We start from the raw sequence: 12,685 nt of genomic DNA, 5'->3' as shown, positions 1-12,685 counted from the left end.
ATCTCTCCTCCTCACGAAGGCTTCCCGCTTGGCAGAGAGGAGAGGGCACTAAGATTCGGACAAGTTGAGTCATTTGCCCGAGGTCAGGCAGCTCGCAAACTGGGACTGGAGCTGGGACTCCCCAAACCCTCGCCAGTTTTCAGAAACGAACCAGGGAAGCCCTGAGGCTGGTGGCCAGCGCCAGCCCAGCGCAGGCTCCTCTGCTCCACCTTCCCCAGGGAGCACAGACACCGCCCTGCGGGGAGGACGTGGGGCTGGCTCTGAGGAGAGTCTGAGCAAGACTCACAGGACGTCAGAACTGCACGGGGCTCAGAGACCAGTGCGCCACCGCAGACCTCGGACCTGCGTCCCACCTGCACTCCTCAGCCGCCACCTCCCGCGGCCCACCCTTCAGCTCCCCTGATCTGGAACCAATCCCCTGACGCGGGCATGGAGGGAGGCGGCCGTGGAACCGTGTCCACGAAAGATGGATGAAAGCTACCCAGAGAGCTCTGCCCGTGGCCCCTCCCAATGACTGTCACCTCCACTGTCACCTCCACGGCTAAACCACCCCGTGGATGGGGCCTCCTGCGTGAGCTGTCCTGGGAGTGGCAGCAGGGGTGGCCAAGGAAAGCAGAGGCAGAGGCAGCTGTGGGTGCGCGGCCCGCGCATCTGTCCTTGGGCCTCCTGGTGTGGCCCGCAGAGCAGCGGGCGGAGGGACGGGCACATCTTGAGCTCCAGTGTCTGGCAGTGATCCTGGCTGAGTCCGCGGGCGCTGGCTTCAGAACTGCCTGGGGCGCCTCTCTGAGCTTAGCCTCTGGCCTGCCTCCCCGTCCCTTGTCCCTCAGTCCCGCCCACGGCTCAGACAGCCAAACAGGTCCTCTGAAAATACACAGCATCGTGGGTTTATTTGGGGTTGGGCACTGCAGGTTCAGGCACAGTTTGTTCCTGGATAGAAAAAGTCACGATCACTCCTCTCAACTCTCTTGGCACTTCAGGGGCCACCCCTGCACGGCCTCTCCCCACGTCCCCAGTTCCTGCACACACGTGTCTTCCCCCCTCCCTGCCCCCCGAGTCTCTCATTCTTTCACCAGCCGGTAGATGTGGTGCTGAGCCCCATGCTCGCTGGCTGACACCTCAAAGACGTACGCAATGCACAGCAAGGTCTCCTGCGTGTCTCTGTTGGTGACCACCTGTGGGTGAGAAAAAGACACGGGCTAAGGCCCTGGGGGAGGAAGGTCCACCCATGGACCCCAGCCCCAAACCTGCAGTGCACCTGCCCCACACACCTGCAGGATGGTGAAGTTCTCCAGCACACTGTTCATCATGTACTTCTCGGGCAGGTGCTTCAGCTTGTGGATGAAGTTGATCATGTACTCGCAGAGCGGCGACCGGTGGATGCGGTACGAGTAGTGGCCGTTCTCATAGCGAGCATACTCTGTCTGCAGGACCCAGGGAACAGTGGGGGCTTAGAATCCCTTTTGGCCACCTCTGGCCCAGGCGCAACTCCATGGGGAAGCTACAGGCTCTGCTAAGTGGGAAGGAAAGGCAGGAGGCCTGGAGGCCTTGGGAGCAGAGCCACCCTTAGGTTGGGGGACATTAAACACCAGTGACGGGCAGAAACCCAGTACCACAAGAGGGAGCTCAGTGCGACCCAGGAGCAGCAGCAGAGACAGGACAGGCGCCTCGATCCTGGCTGTGCACTAGGACAACGTGGGGGGAAGGTACACAGGGATGCTTGTGACTCTGGTGGGAATGACACAGATCTATACATTCACACACCTACACATGCACGCACAAAGGAGTGCCTGTGAAACCGGTGCAATCTGAACTGGACTGGTGGCGCGCACCGACGCCGACCTCCTGGTTGCCAGTGTTGCACTCTGGTTGTGCGAGAGGTGGCCAGGGAGGGAGCTGGGGGAGGGGTACATGGGACTACGACTGCATGTGGATCGACAATTATCTCAAAAGTTTTAAAACTTTAAGGCCGGGCACAGTGGCTCATGCCTGTAATCCAGGCACTCTGGGAGGCCAAGGCAGGAGGATCACTTGAGCTCAGGAGTTCGAGACCAGCCTGAGCAAGAGCAAGATCCCATCTCTACTAAAAATAGAAAAATCAGCCGGGCATGGTGGTGTGCACCTGTAGTCCCAGCTACTCGGGAGGCTGAGGCAGGAATATTGCTCGAGCCTAGGAGCTTGAGGTTGGAAGGAGCTAGGCTGATGCCACTGCACTGTAGCCCAGGAGGCAGAGTGAGACTCTGTCTCAAAAAAAAGAAAAGCTTTAAAACTTTAATTAAAAATAAACGACCTGAGGAGCTATTTAAAAAGTGCTGTTATTTGGATTCCACTCTAGAAACCGAGGCGGTGATGAGTGGGGCTCATGCACTGGTGTGTTTCCAAAGGCCCCGGGAATGCTGAGGTGCGGCCAGAGTAGAAACCACCAGGGCAGACGAGAGTCTCTTCCCCGGGCCAGCCTGGCATCGGGTTGTGTCTCGCATGAGGACGGTTATCGATGCCGACAGATCGTGAGAGTAAGACGTCATTGACCCAGACAAACGTGGGACAGAGGTGGGGACGGGGAGGACCGGCCTGCAGTGCTGAGGCCTGGCTGAGCGAGTGCGTGGGCTGCGCAGGGCCCCAGACGCTCAGAGCCCGCAGGTGCCGTGGGTTGGAGGCCTTTGGCCCCACCTCCTTGTCACTCTCACTGCACACGGGACCAGAACAGAGGGTGCTGCAGGAGGCCGCATCAACGGGCAGCGAGGATAACTTGTCACTTGTTTAGAGCTAAATGGAAGATTTTTACCCGCGCCCCCCCCCCCCAATACCCACCAGAAAGCAGGGGCTGGGCTGGGATTGAAAGCCAGGTCCACCTAAGCTCGTGCGCCTCACCACTGCCCTGCACTGCCCTTGGCCAGGGGGTTGAGCAGAGGTGGAAACCACCGCCCTGAAGGCAGGCCCAAATGTTCTGTGACTTCCACTAGTGCAGAGTGCCCAGGGTACCCACAAATAGAAAAGCAGGGACCCGAACAGTTTTTGGCAGCCATGGAAATAAAAAGGGAGCAAGGAACAGAGACCCTAAAGACCCAGCCCTGCCCCTGCCCCTGCCGTGTGACTGCGGGGAAGGCCTTTGCTCTCTTTCGGCCTCTGCTGCGAAGCCAGAGAGCTGGACTGGGCAGACACCCGAGGCCCCACCTGCACGAGCACGTGCTTGGAAGGTGCAGGCCCGGCCTCTGGCGAGCTGGGCTGGACAGTGGTGCTCAGGGGACCCACGGGAAGCGCACAGCACTGGCAGCAGAGTGAGAAAGCAGTGGGGAGCTTGGCGGGTGCCCCTCCCAAAAGCAGACAGAAGCTGTGCTGTGCAATCCTGTCCCCAGGAGCTTGAGCAAACACCAGCTACCACCCTCTCCCATCACCCACTGGCGCCTCCTACCTCCACTTTCTCCACCACCTGCTTGCCGAAAGAGCAGACCTTGGTGGAGCAGGTGATTATCATGTTCTCAGGGCTCTCGTACTGGCTGGAGACCCCATAGAAGGAGCTGCCTTCGTCCTCGATGTTGGTGTTGAGGTCTGCCTGGAGGGAGACCAGGGGAGGGGGAGGAGGGGTCAGACATGCCAGCAGAAGCCCTAACAAGGGACAGAGTCAAGGAGACTCCAGGGGTCACAGCCCAGGTTCTAGGGCCAGGAAGAAATCAGGAGGGCTTAAAAGGAACTTGGACAGTAGAATGTTGGGAAGCTTCCACCGTCCTCCACACCCAGGCCTGTGTGAAATCAGGTCGTGTTGCCTAAACAACAGGAAAAGAATATGCTGGGACGCTGTTAGTTTCAGGCCACTGCTGCCTGCTTAGGTAGTGACACTCCCACCAGGTGGGGTCCCAAATTTTGTCTTTAGGACTTGAAGTTTTATAGTATAAAAATTTATCCTTGTTAAACTGCAAATATTTGAATCTATATCAGTCATTTCTATTTTAGTATGAATAAATCTATCAGAACGTTTCCAGAATGAATTTTGATAGTGAAGAAAGCACAAGAACATGGAAGGGGATGCAGGGGCTCCTCTGTCTCATCCTCTGGTCTTGTTGGCCACCTGGCCTGATGAATGCTCTTCCAGAAATGCCCCTGGGGCTGGCCTCACAGCCGTCTCTATGGCCTTACTGGGTCCAGCCACCTTGGGTCTTTCCACAGCTCTGCTTCAGCCTCAAGAACCATCTCCCTGGCACTAGCCTTCCTTCCCTCAGTTCCTTCTCTCAACTGCTCTGAGGGTCTCTTCAGAAGACAAGTCTGACTACATACTCTGTGGTTCAAACCGTCTCACTGAGTGAGCCCTTCAGCCACAGGGATGAGCCTTGGTCCCCAGCCTGGCCCTGGGCCCCAGCCTGGCCCTGGGCAGTCTCTATGTCAGTGTCTCTCCTCACCCCAGACACGCTGCTCTTTCTTCCTTGTCAAAAGCAGAGCCCAGGCCGGGCGTGGTGGCTCACGCCTGTAATCCTAGCACTCTGGGAGGCCGAGGCGGGCGGATTGTTTGAGCTCAGGAGTTCGAGACCTGCCTAAGCAAGAGTGAGACCCCGTCTCTACTAAAAATAGAAAGAAATTATATGGACAGCTAAAAATATATATAGAAAAATTAGCCGGGCATGGTGGTGCATGCCTATAGTCCCAGCTACTTGGGAGGCTGAGGCAGGAGGATCGCTTGAGCCCAGGAGTTGGAGGTTGCTGTGAGCTAGGCTGACGCCACGGCACTCTAGCCAGAGCAACACAGTGAGACTCTGTCTCAAAAAAAAAAAAAAAAAAAACCAGAGCCCAGGGGGCATCCTGGAAGTTGGGCTGATCTGAAATTCATGTGGACACTTCCCTCTTACAAAAGGTGGAGTAACACAGTGTCAATTTCATGCCCCAGACATAGGCCACACAGCTGATAAGTGACAGGCCCCAGGTCTCCAGGCTCCGACTCCATGCATGTCCCACTCCAGCAGAGGGAGGGAGGACCGGGAGGAGACATTTCAGTGCCTTGGGGACTGAGGTAGCAACTGTATTTCCAAAGCCCTAGGCCACTTAGGGGTCTCCAACCCCAGAACTTCACATTACATCAGCCCATCTGAGCCAGGGGTGCTAACAGAGCAACTCAGGATTCAGAAAAAATGCTCAGACACATTCCAAAAGGCTTATTCTCAGGGTGAAGCCTCTCCTCCCGCCCACACAACTGGTCTGCAACCCCGGCCAAGCTGGCCCCAGAGTATAGCCTGTGAATGCAGTGGGAACTCCAGGCTCCGACAACAGACTCTTCCGCACAAAGGTAAGGATGCCCTGAACCCCAGGAAGGTTTTAGCACGAAACAGAGCCAGGCACTGGGCAGTTCCGTCACTGGCCATTAGGGGACGCTCAATCATCATTTTTCTCTCCTTTGGAGGAAAGCGTTCCAAGAGCCAGACCTTTCTGGAGACTGGCAGGGGGTGTTCATTGTCTTAGGGCACAATAGAAATATTATATGGCCACAAAAAATGCTGAGAGGGACGTGCATTTATTACTGTGGCTGGCTACAAACCCTGAGTGGAAAGGTTACGGGACGGAACGAGGGTGTTGCTCTATGATGAGAAAAAAGGCTGTTTTCTCGTTGAAACAGAACGGCACACGGCTCAACGTGCTCTGCGATGGCATAACGGCGCCGCCGGGAAGAAAGAGAACAAGAGAATCACAGCTGCATTCGGCCAACACTCAGCCCCTGCAACACACAGCAGAGCTTATCAGACACCTCCGCTCCCAGCCCTGCCGGCCTCCGCCCTCCCGTCCGACCGCAGCCGGGCCCGGGAGGGAGGGGTGCGGCAAGGCCGCAGGGCGCCTGCGAGTCCAGGCAGAGGTGGCCCGGTCTCTGCCGGGCGGGAATTGACCGCAGCTGTGACTGGCCCAAGGTCCCACTGTCAAATATAAGGTGAACTGGGACCGGGGCCCGGGCTCTCTGTCTCCTGTTTTCCCTAAGCCATGGGCTCCTCCTCGGTGACCAGGTTTGTCAGACTGGCCCTAAAGAAGGGGCTGGGGGCAGTCTGTGTGCTCAGGATACCCTGCAGCTGCCTGGGAAGGGCAGGCGCTGGACGGGGCGGGGACGCCGAGGGGCGAGGCCCGGCATGAGATGGCGATGACCCCCAGATTCCAGCCTTGCGCGACCTCCTCTCATCAGCGCGACATTCACGCGCCATCCACCACGGGCCCTGGTTCTTTTAAACCAACTCACTCTCGTTCCTTGATTCCATTTTAGGCAAATAAATCCATGAAATAAAGGATTCTATTTTTTCTAATACACAGGGTGTCCCAAAAGTTGCCACACATAGGGAAAATGGGAAATTGTAGCTAAATGTACCTTTATTTACAAAACATTCATTACAAGATTTTACAAAATTTTTCCTTTGTATGGAGACTTTTGGGACACCCTGTATATGAAAATAATTACATAACTATTACTGAAGAAGTGTTTCTTCATGTGCCACCTAAAATAATGCCATGGGCCAAGCTGGGCAGGGCTGGCACCGATACCTCCCAGCTCTTCCCAACACCCAAAGACAGTGGCTGCCCCCACCCACCAGCAGCTCTCTGCATACCCCTGCATCACCAAGTGCTGTCACCATCTGTCCAGATGTCCTTGCCCCCTTCCAGCAGGGAAGTTCCTTGGAGGCCAGAACCAAGGAAGCTCTCCCAGGGCCATGGCACTGCCGGTCTGGGCTAGGCCTTCAGAGAAGGCTGCATGTGGCCGTTAACCCTCTCATGGCCGGGTGGCCTGGGTGATGGGAGCAAGGTCCCCTGCTCACCTGGGAGAGCCCAGCTCCGCCCCATCTCAAACACCCTTCTGGCATCTGCCCCGCTCATCTGGCTCCTCCCACCACTCAGCCCAGCCCAGCACTGCTGGGGCCAGCGTGGCCAAGGGGGTTGAGGCATTGTCTCTGCTCTCAAGGAATTAATAATTATAACTGGGAGAGCAAGTGGAACACGTGAGCTGGGGGGCAAGTGTGGGGAGGGAGAGAGACAGAGAACAACAATTCCTCAAGTGACGGGCCAGAGGCAGCCCCAGAACCTGCCCCAGGGTCACACTGCACAGACACAGAGGGTGCCAGCCCTCGAGACACAGACGATCCACCCCAGAGCACCTTGTCTTGTCCTCAGTGCCTGGATCCTTCTAATCACAACCCCACCCTTCTCCTTCAGCTGCACCCAGACATCTCCTGTCTACCCTCATATCCCCCCACTCTAAGCACCTCCCCAAAACAAGCTTTGCTTCTTGGCTTGCTCAGCCTAAGAAAGGAGGAAAGCTGTCCCCCAACCCCCGCCATCTGAATGCCCCTTTGCAACCCTCCCTCCACCCTATTCATAGCTGTGCGTGCGGGTGAGCAGCTCATAGGCCGCGCCTGGAACAGGTGTGGGGGATCGGGTGGCTGACAGATGAGCTGAGACAGCCGCAGCCCGGGTGTGGGGGCCTGGAGGGGCTCAGATTCATTGTCATGTGCTGGTATGTGCCTGGGAGAAATGTCAGGGCCCAAAAGGGAACAGAGCAGGCTGGGATGGGAGGAAAGCGGGGGGTCTCCTGCCACCACAGCTCAGCCCAGCTCTGCCCAGCATTTGCAGTATGCAGACTGGGGTCCAAGTGTCCCCTCCCCGCTGCCCCAGGGACAGAGGCAGCCTCTGCTGTGCCACAGGGCTCTAGGGGGCGAGGGGCTCGGCTTCCCAGTCCCTCATCAGAGGAGCACAGCCTCAGCACTGCAGCACTCCCACTCGCAGACGCCGTCTCCGGCTGGACATGTGTCCCAGCTGCCACGAGTCTGCAGTGACCACCGCAGCCCTGTAAGCAAGAGCAGCGACTCTCAGTGCAGGAGGAAGCAGGTTGGGCTGGGGACAAGAAGCCCTCCTCCCGCTCCAAAAGGGTTCCGATCAACTCTCCAGCGCCCACGTTCCGCCTGGGAGCAAGGCTCAGAAAACAGCCAGGCAGGAAGAGAAAGGGAGGCTGGGGGAGAGGCCGCCCTGTTTCCTTGTCTGAGCAGTTTTCCTTCCTAATTGTGTGTGGCCCGGTTCACACCAGCCGATCGATGGCAGGGGACGGAGTGACCAGGCCAGGGGACAGGAGCAGAGGCTTCCAGGTGCCGAGAGGCCCATGACTGACCCAAAGTCTCATTGTCAGCAACACAATATTTACTTCCCCCGTCACACCTTTGTCTTCCTCTGGTGCCTCTGCCCTCCCCACATGCGAGGAGGCACCAGACGGCTGCCAAGGTGCCCTGGCCTCTGACATTCCCTGTCCTCACCCTGCCCAAGCCGCTGGCACTCAGAGGGGCTCCTGGGGCTTGGGCAAGGGGCAGGGAGGGGCAGGGGCAGACTGGGACCAGCTGACCACACACACATCGGGGTCCTCAGAGACTAGGTCCCTTGCAAGCCCTCAAGAACAGCTGCTGGCTGTTCACACAGAGAAACAAAGGCATAGAGCAGCCAAGATCTGCTCGGGACACAGCTCTCAAGTGGAAGGACCCGGACTAGAACCCCCGTGTCCCAGCTGGGGCCACCTGCTGCCTGCCTTGCTCTGCCTTGGCTGCCAGGAGGGCCTCGCTCATAGCCCGCCACGCTCCCCTGTCCAGTGGCTACTGCCCCAGGACTCTGAGATCCAGAGCGTGAGCTCCCGGCAGCCAAGGGCCACGCTGTGCCCATACAGCACAGGCCATGTGATCAAGACTGGGGCACACGGTCCACATCTGGAACCTCCTAATCCTATGTCCTTGGCACCAGCTATCCCCAACCCTCCAACCTCCCCTACGAGTCAGAAGGAAGGAGAGGACATGGGCCACCAGCAAGGTCACAGAAGGACCTTCTAGTTCCTACTTCCTGCCAACTTTAATCTCCAGGCAGGGCAACTTCCCCATTTTCTGGAAGTCTGAGGCCAAGAAGACACAAGAAGCCCAACTCTACACCGACTGCAGTCAAGTCTCCTCTCTCCACGCTAACACTGCTGGCCGTGCATCAGGCAGAGCTTAATTTCTGAAGATGATCTTTTTCAGACAATTCACAGCCTTCCCCAACAGGAGCAGGAGAGGCACCAGGACCCTGCGTGGAGGGCACCCGGCACTCTGCAGGGCAGGACAGAGCGTAATGGCTCCAGCCACACACGCTGGAGCTGCACTGCTTGGGCCTGGATCCCAGTCTGAACTATGAACTGGGTAACCTTATACAGGCTGATTCACCTGTTTGTGCCTCAGTTTCCCCTCTGCAGATGAGGTTGTCAATTGCACCTACCTTCTGGGATGTGGCAAGGATTCGGCATGCTAATGTATGTAAAGTAATGAGAAAGTGCTTCTGTGGTTGCCCATCCTCTGCCCTGACCTAGCTCGCAGCACTCACGTAGCAAGAATGACCACAGGACACAGGCTCACCCCGGCTGGTTGCCTGAAAGCCAGACCCTTACTTACCGTATGCCTCAGTTTCCCCCATTTGTGAAATAGGGGGCCTAAGACTGTTCTCATCTGGAGGGTAGCTGGAAGGATACAGAATACGACTGACAACTAAAAGACGGCAGGAGCCAGTGAAAAGAGCCTCACATGTGCCATCACCTCCCTCCAGGGTAGTGTTCCCAAGAACGCTCCCTGCCACTGCCAACCAGGCCCCCCTTCTGACCCCAAATTGCACCCACAGGGTAGCTGAGCCAGTGCTGGGAAAGAGCCACCGATCAGCACGCCCACGCTCCTTCTTCAAGTCCAGGCTAAACCTGGACAGGCCGCGGTGGGGGGCGTAGACTTCTCCAAAGGAGAGCCCGGGAGCCTGCGTGCACTTAGCAGGAATGGGAGCTGCTGCTGCTGGCTGCGTAGGGATACCGCTAACCGGCTGCCCACAGCAAAGCCTCCTGGTTCCAATTCCCATGTCAAGGGCTGGAAGGGAGAATGGGGAGATGATTTAAGCCCTTTTTCAAAAACAAGAAGACATCCTGCCTCCTACATCACACCCTAAAGCCAGCCTTTGTGGCTGAGGTCCCTAAGAGGCTGGCATCTCTTGCCTGATCTACAGGAGTCTCATCCGTGCTTCCAGCCTGGGTACCTGATTTACCCAACTAAGCACAAGTCTGGCCATGTCATACCTGTTCAGAAACCTTCAATGACTCCTCATTACCTGAAGAGAAGGGATGACAAATATGTCATAAACATGCCACCATTTTCCCTGGTACACCCATGCAGACACTGCCGTCCATCCAGCACTTTCCCCTCTAGATCCTTCTCAAGCCAGCATTCCAAACAATGACTGCCAATCCCTTGGAAGTAACACCCAGGTCAAACCCATTTTCCTGAGCATGGGTTAAAGGTGGGAGATTGATGGTAAAGTTTATTATTTTCCCCCTCAGAGACCCAACTAGAATGATAATAAGCAAAGAACTTTTTAAAATGTGCTGCACTAGCCAGGCATGGTGGCTCACGCCTATAATCTCAGCACCTTGGGAGGCCTAGGCAGGAGGATGGCTCCAGGCCAGGAGGTCAAGATCAGCCTGGGCAACATAGCAAGACCTCATCTCTACAAAAAAATAGAAAAATTAGCCAGGCGTGGTGGTGCACACCTGTAGTTCCAGCTGCTCAGGAGGCTGAGGCAGGAGGGTTGCTTAAGCCCAGGAGTTCAAGGCTGCAGTGAGCTATGATCACTCTACTGTGCTCCAGCCTTGGGTGACAGAGTAAGACCTGGTCTCTAAATAAATAAATAAATAAATAAAATGTGCTTCACCATAAAGTTGAAGAAAATGGAGAAGAGACCAAACTGATAAGGGAGCTCAACAAGTTTTAGAAGACTGAAGGCTGATTAGGACTAGAATGGATCCTGTAGGGCAAAGAAAGCAAGAGGAATAAGGACCTAAAAGTGACTTCGGTGGGGTGGGGTGGTGGTGGGGGGGTGGTTACAGGTAAGGAGCTGAGCTGAGTGGCTCAGGTCCGGAGAGACCCAGAGAGTGGGGGCTGGGGAGGCACAGGCCATGCCACACAGGGCTGAAACACGTCTGCACCTGGGATGGCTGGGCCCCCAGGCCCACCCCACCCACATCGGCAGGCGACCAAAGAACGATCACCTTTAGAAATTACATAGGAGGGCTTAGAGTCTCGGGGACACTGGGCATATTCTAAAGAGGGGTAACAGGGTTGAGAACAGGAGAGTTAAGTGACAGCATGAGAAATGGTGGGACCCCCTCCCCTATCCCACTCCCAGAATGTTTGTGACCAAGTATATCCCTTCCAGGGAAATTAAAGGAATCTCCTCTGGAGAAACAAAATCACCTCAGGAAAAGAAAAGGACACATTGACATTTCTTGTTTCCCCAGTAAAACAGCTGGCTCCCTAACCCCAATCACGGTAAAGTGAAGCCCACCTGATCACAAGTCCTACCTTGCACACCAGTCACTACTAAACATGGACAACTGGCACAATGACAAAAGAAAAAACAGATAAACTGAACTTCATCACAGTTACAAACTTTGGTGCTTCAAAGGACACTCAAGAATGTGAAAAGACAGCTGACACAATGGGAGAAAATACCTGCAAATCTTGTATCTGATAAGGGACTTCCATCCAGAATAAAGAACTCCTAACTCAATAATAAAAGGGTAAGTAACCCAATTTTAAAACAGGCAAAGGATTTGAATTGATATTTCTCCAAAGATATGCAAATGGCCAATAAGAAAAATGGCCAAGGAGCACATGCAAGGATGCTCAACATCAGTAGTCACCAAGGAAACGCAAACAACCACCACAGCGAGGCACCACTTCCCACTCACAAGGACGGCTATGATCAGAGAGTATCAAGAGCTGGTGAGGATGTGGAGAAAACGGGGCCCTCGTACACTGCCGGTGGGAATGTACAATGGTGCGGCCACTTTGGAAGACTCTGGCAGTTCCTCAAAAAGTTAAACAAAGAGCTACCATTTGACTCAGCAATTCCATGCCTAAGTATATACCCAAGAGTAATGAAAACAGATGTCCACACAAAAACTTGTACGTGACGTTCACAGCAGCATTATCCACAACAGCCAAGAGGTAGAAACAACCCAAACGCCCATCAACTAATGAATGGATAAACAAAACGTGGTATATCCACACAATGGAACATGATTTGGCCACAAAAAGAAATGAAGCACTGGTTCATGCTACACCATGGCTGGACCCTGAAAACTTCACACGAAGTAAACAAAACCAGCCACAAAGACCACATATTCTATAAATTCATTTATATGAAATGTCCAGAACAGGCAAAGCTTCAGAGACAGAAAGTAGATTATTGCATAGTGCTGGGGGGATGGGAGTGAGGTGTGATAGCTAAAGGGAACAGGGTTTATTTTGGAAGTGATGAAAATGTTCTAAAATTGATTTTTTTTTTTATTTTTTTTTTATTTTTTTTTGAGACAGAGTCTCACTCTGTTGCCCAGGCTAGAGTGAGTGCCGTGGCGTCAGCCGAGCTCACAGCAACCTCAAACTCCTGAGCTCAAGCGATCCTCCTGTCTCAGCCTCCCGAGTAGCTAGGACTACAGGCATGCGCCACCATGCCCGGCTAATTTTTTTCTATATATATTTTTAGCTGTCCATATAATTTCTTTCTGTTTTTAGTAGAGGTGGGGTCTCGCTCTTGCTCAGGCTGGTCTTGAACTCCTGAGCTCAAACGATCCGCCCACCTCGGCCTCCCAGAGTGCTAGGATTACAGGCGTGAGCCACCGCGCCCGGCC

At 55.0% G+C, this 12,685-nt stretch overlaps 1 protein-coding gene across 2 annotated transcripts in view; it reads right to left on the bottom strand.

The window, feature by feature from the left end:
• Positions 1 to 645: 645 nt before the first annotated feature.
• The window catches only part of TEAD4 (TEA domain transcription factor 4), a 68,902-nt gene continuing 56,862 nt past the window's right edge, over positions 646 to 12,685 (bottom strand). For both annotated transcript variants that reach the window (XM_069490009.1, XM_069490008.1), the window contains 3 exons: positions 3,410 to 3,550; positions 1,269 to 1,421; positions 646 to 1,172 (listed from right to left, as the gene is read on the bottom strand). In XM_069490009.1, coding sequence (XP_069346110.1) covers positions 1,059 to 1,172; positions 1,269 to 1,421; positions 3,410 to 3,550 — 408 coding nt within the window. In that variant the 3' untranslated portion in view covers positions 646 to 1,058. The remainder of the gene's footprint in view (positions 1,173 to 1,268; positions 1,422 to 3,409; positions 3,551 to 12,685) is intronic.

The sequence above is a fragment of the Eulemur rufifrons genome, chromosome 16, assembly GCF_041146395.1.
Source record: "Eulemur rufifrons isolate Redbay chromosome 16, OSU_ERuf_1, whole genome shotgun sequence".
Taxonomy (NCBI): domain Eukaryota; kingdom Metazoa; phylum Chordata; class Mammalia; order Primates; family Lemuridae; genus Eulemur; species Eulemur rufifrons.
The sequence above is the reverse complement of the archived record's forward strand: the minus strand, read 5'-3'. Positions and strand labels throughout refer to the sequence as shown.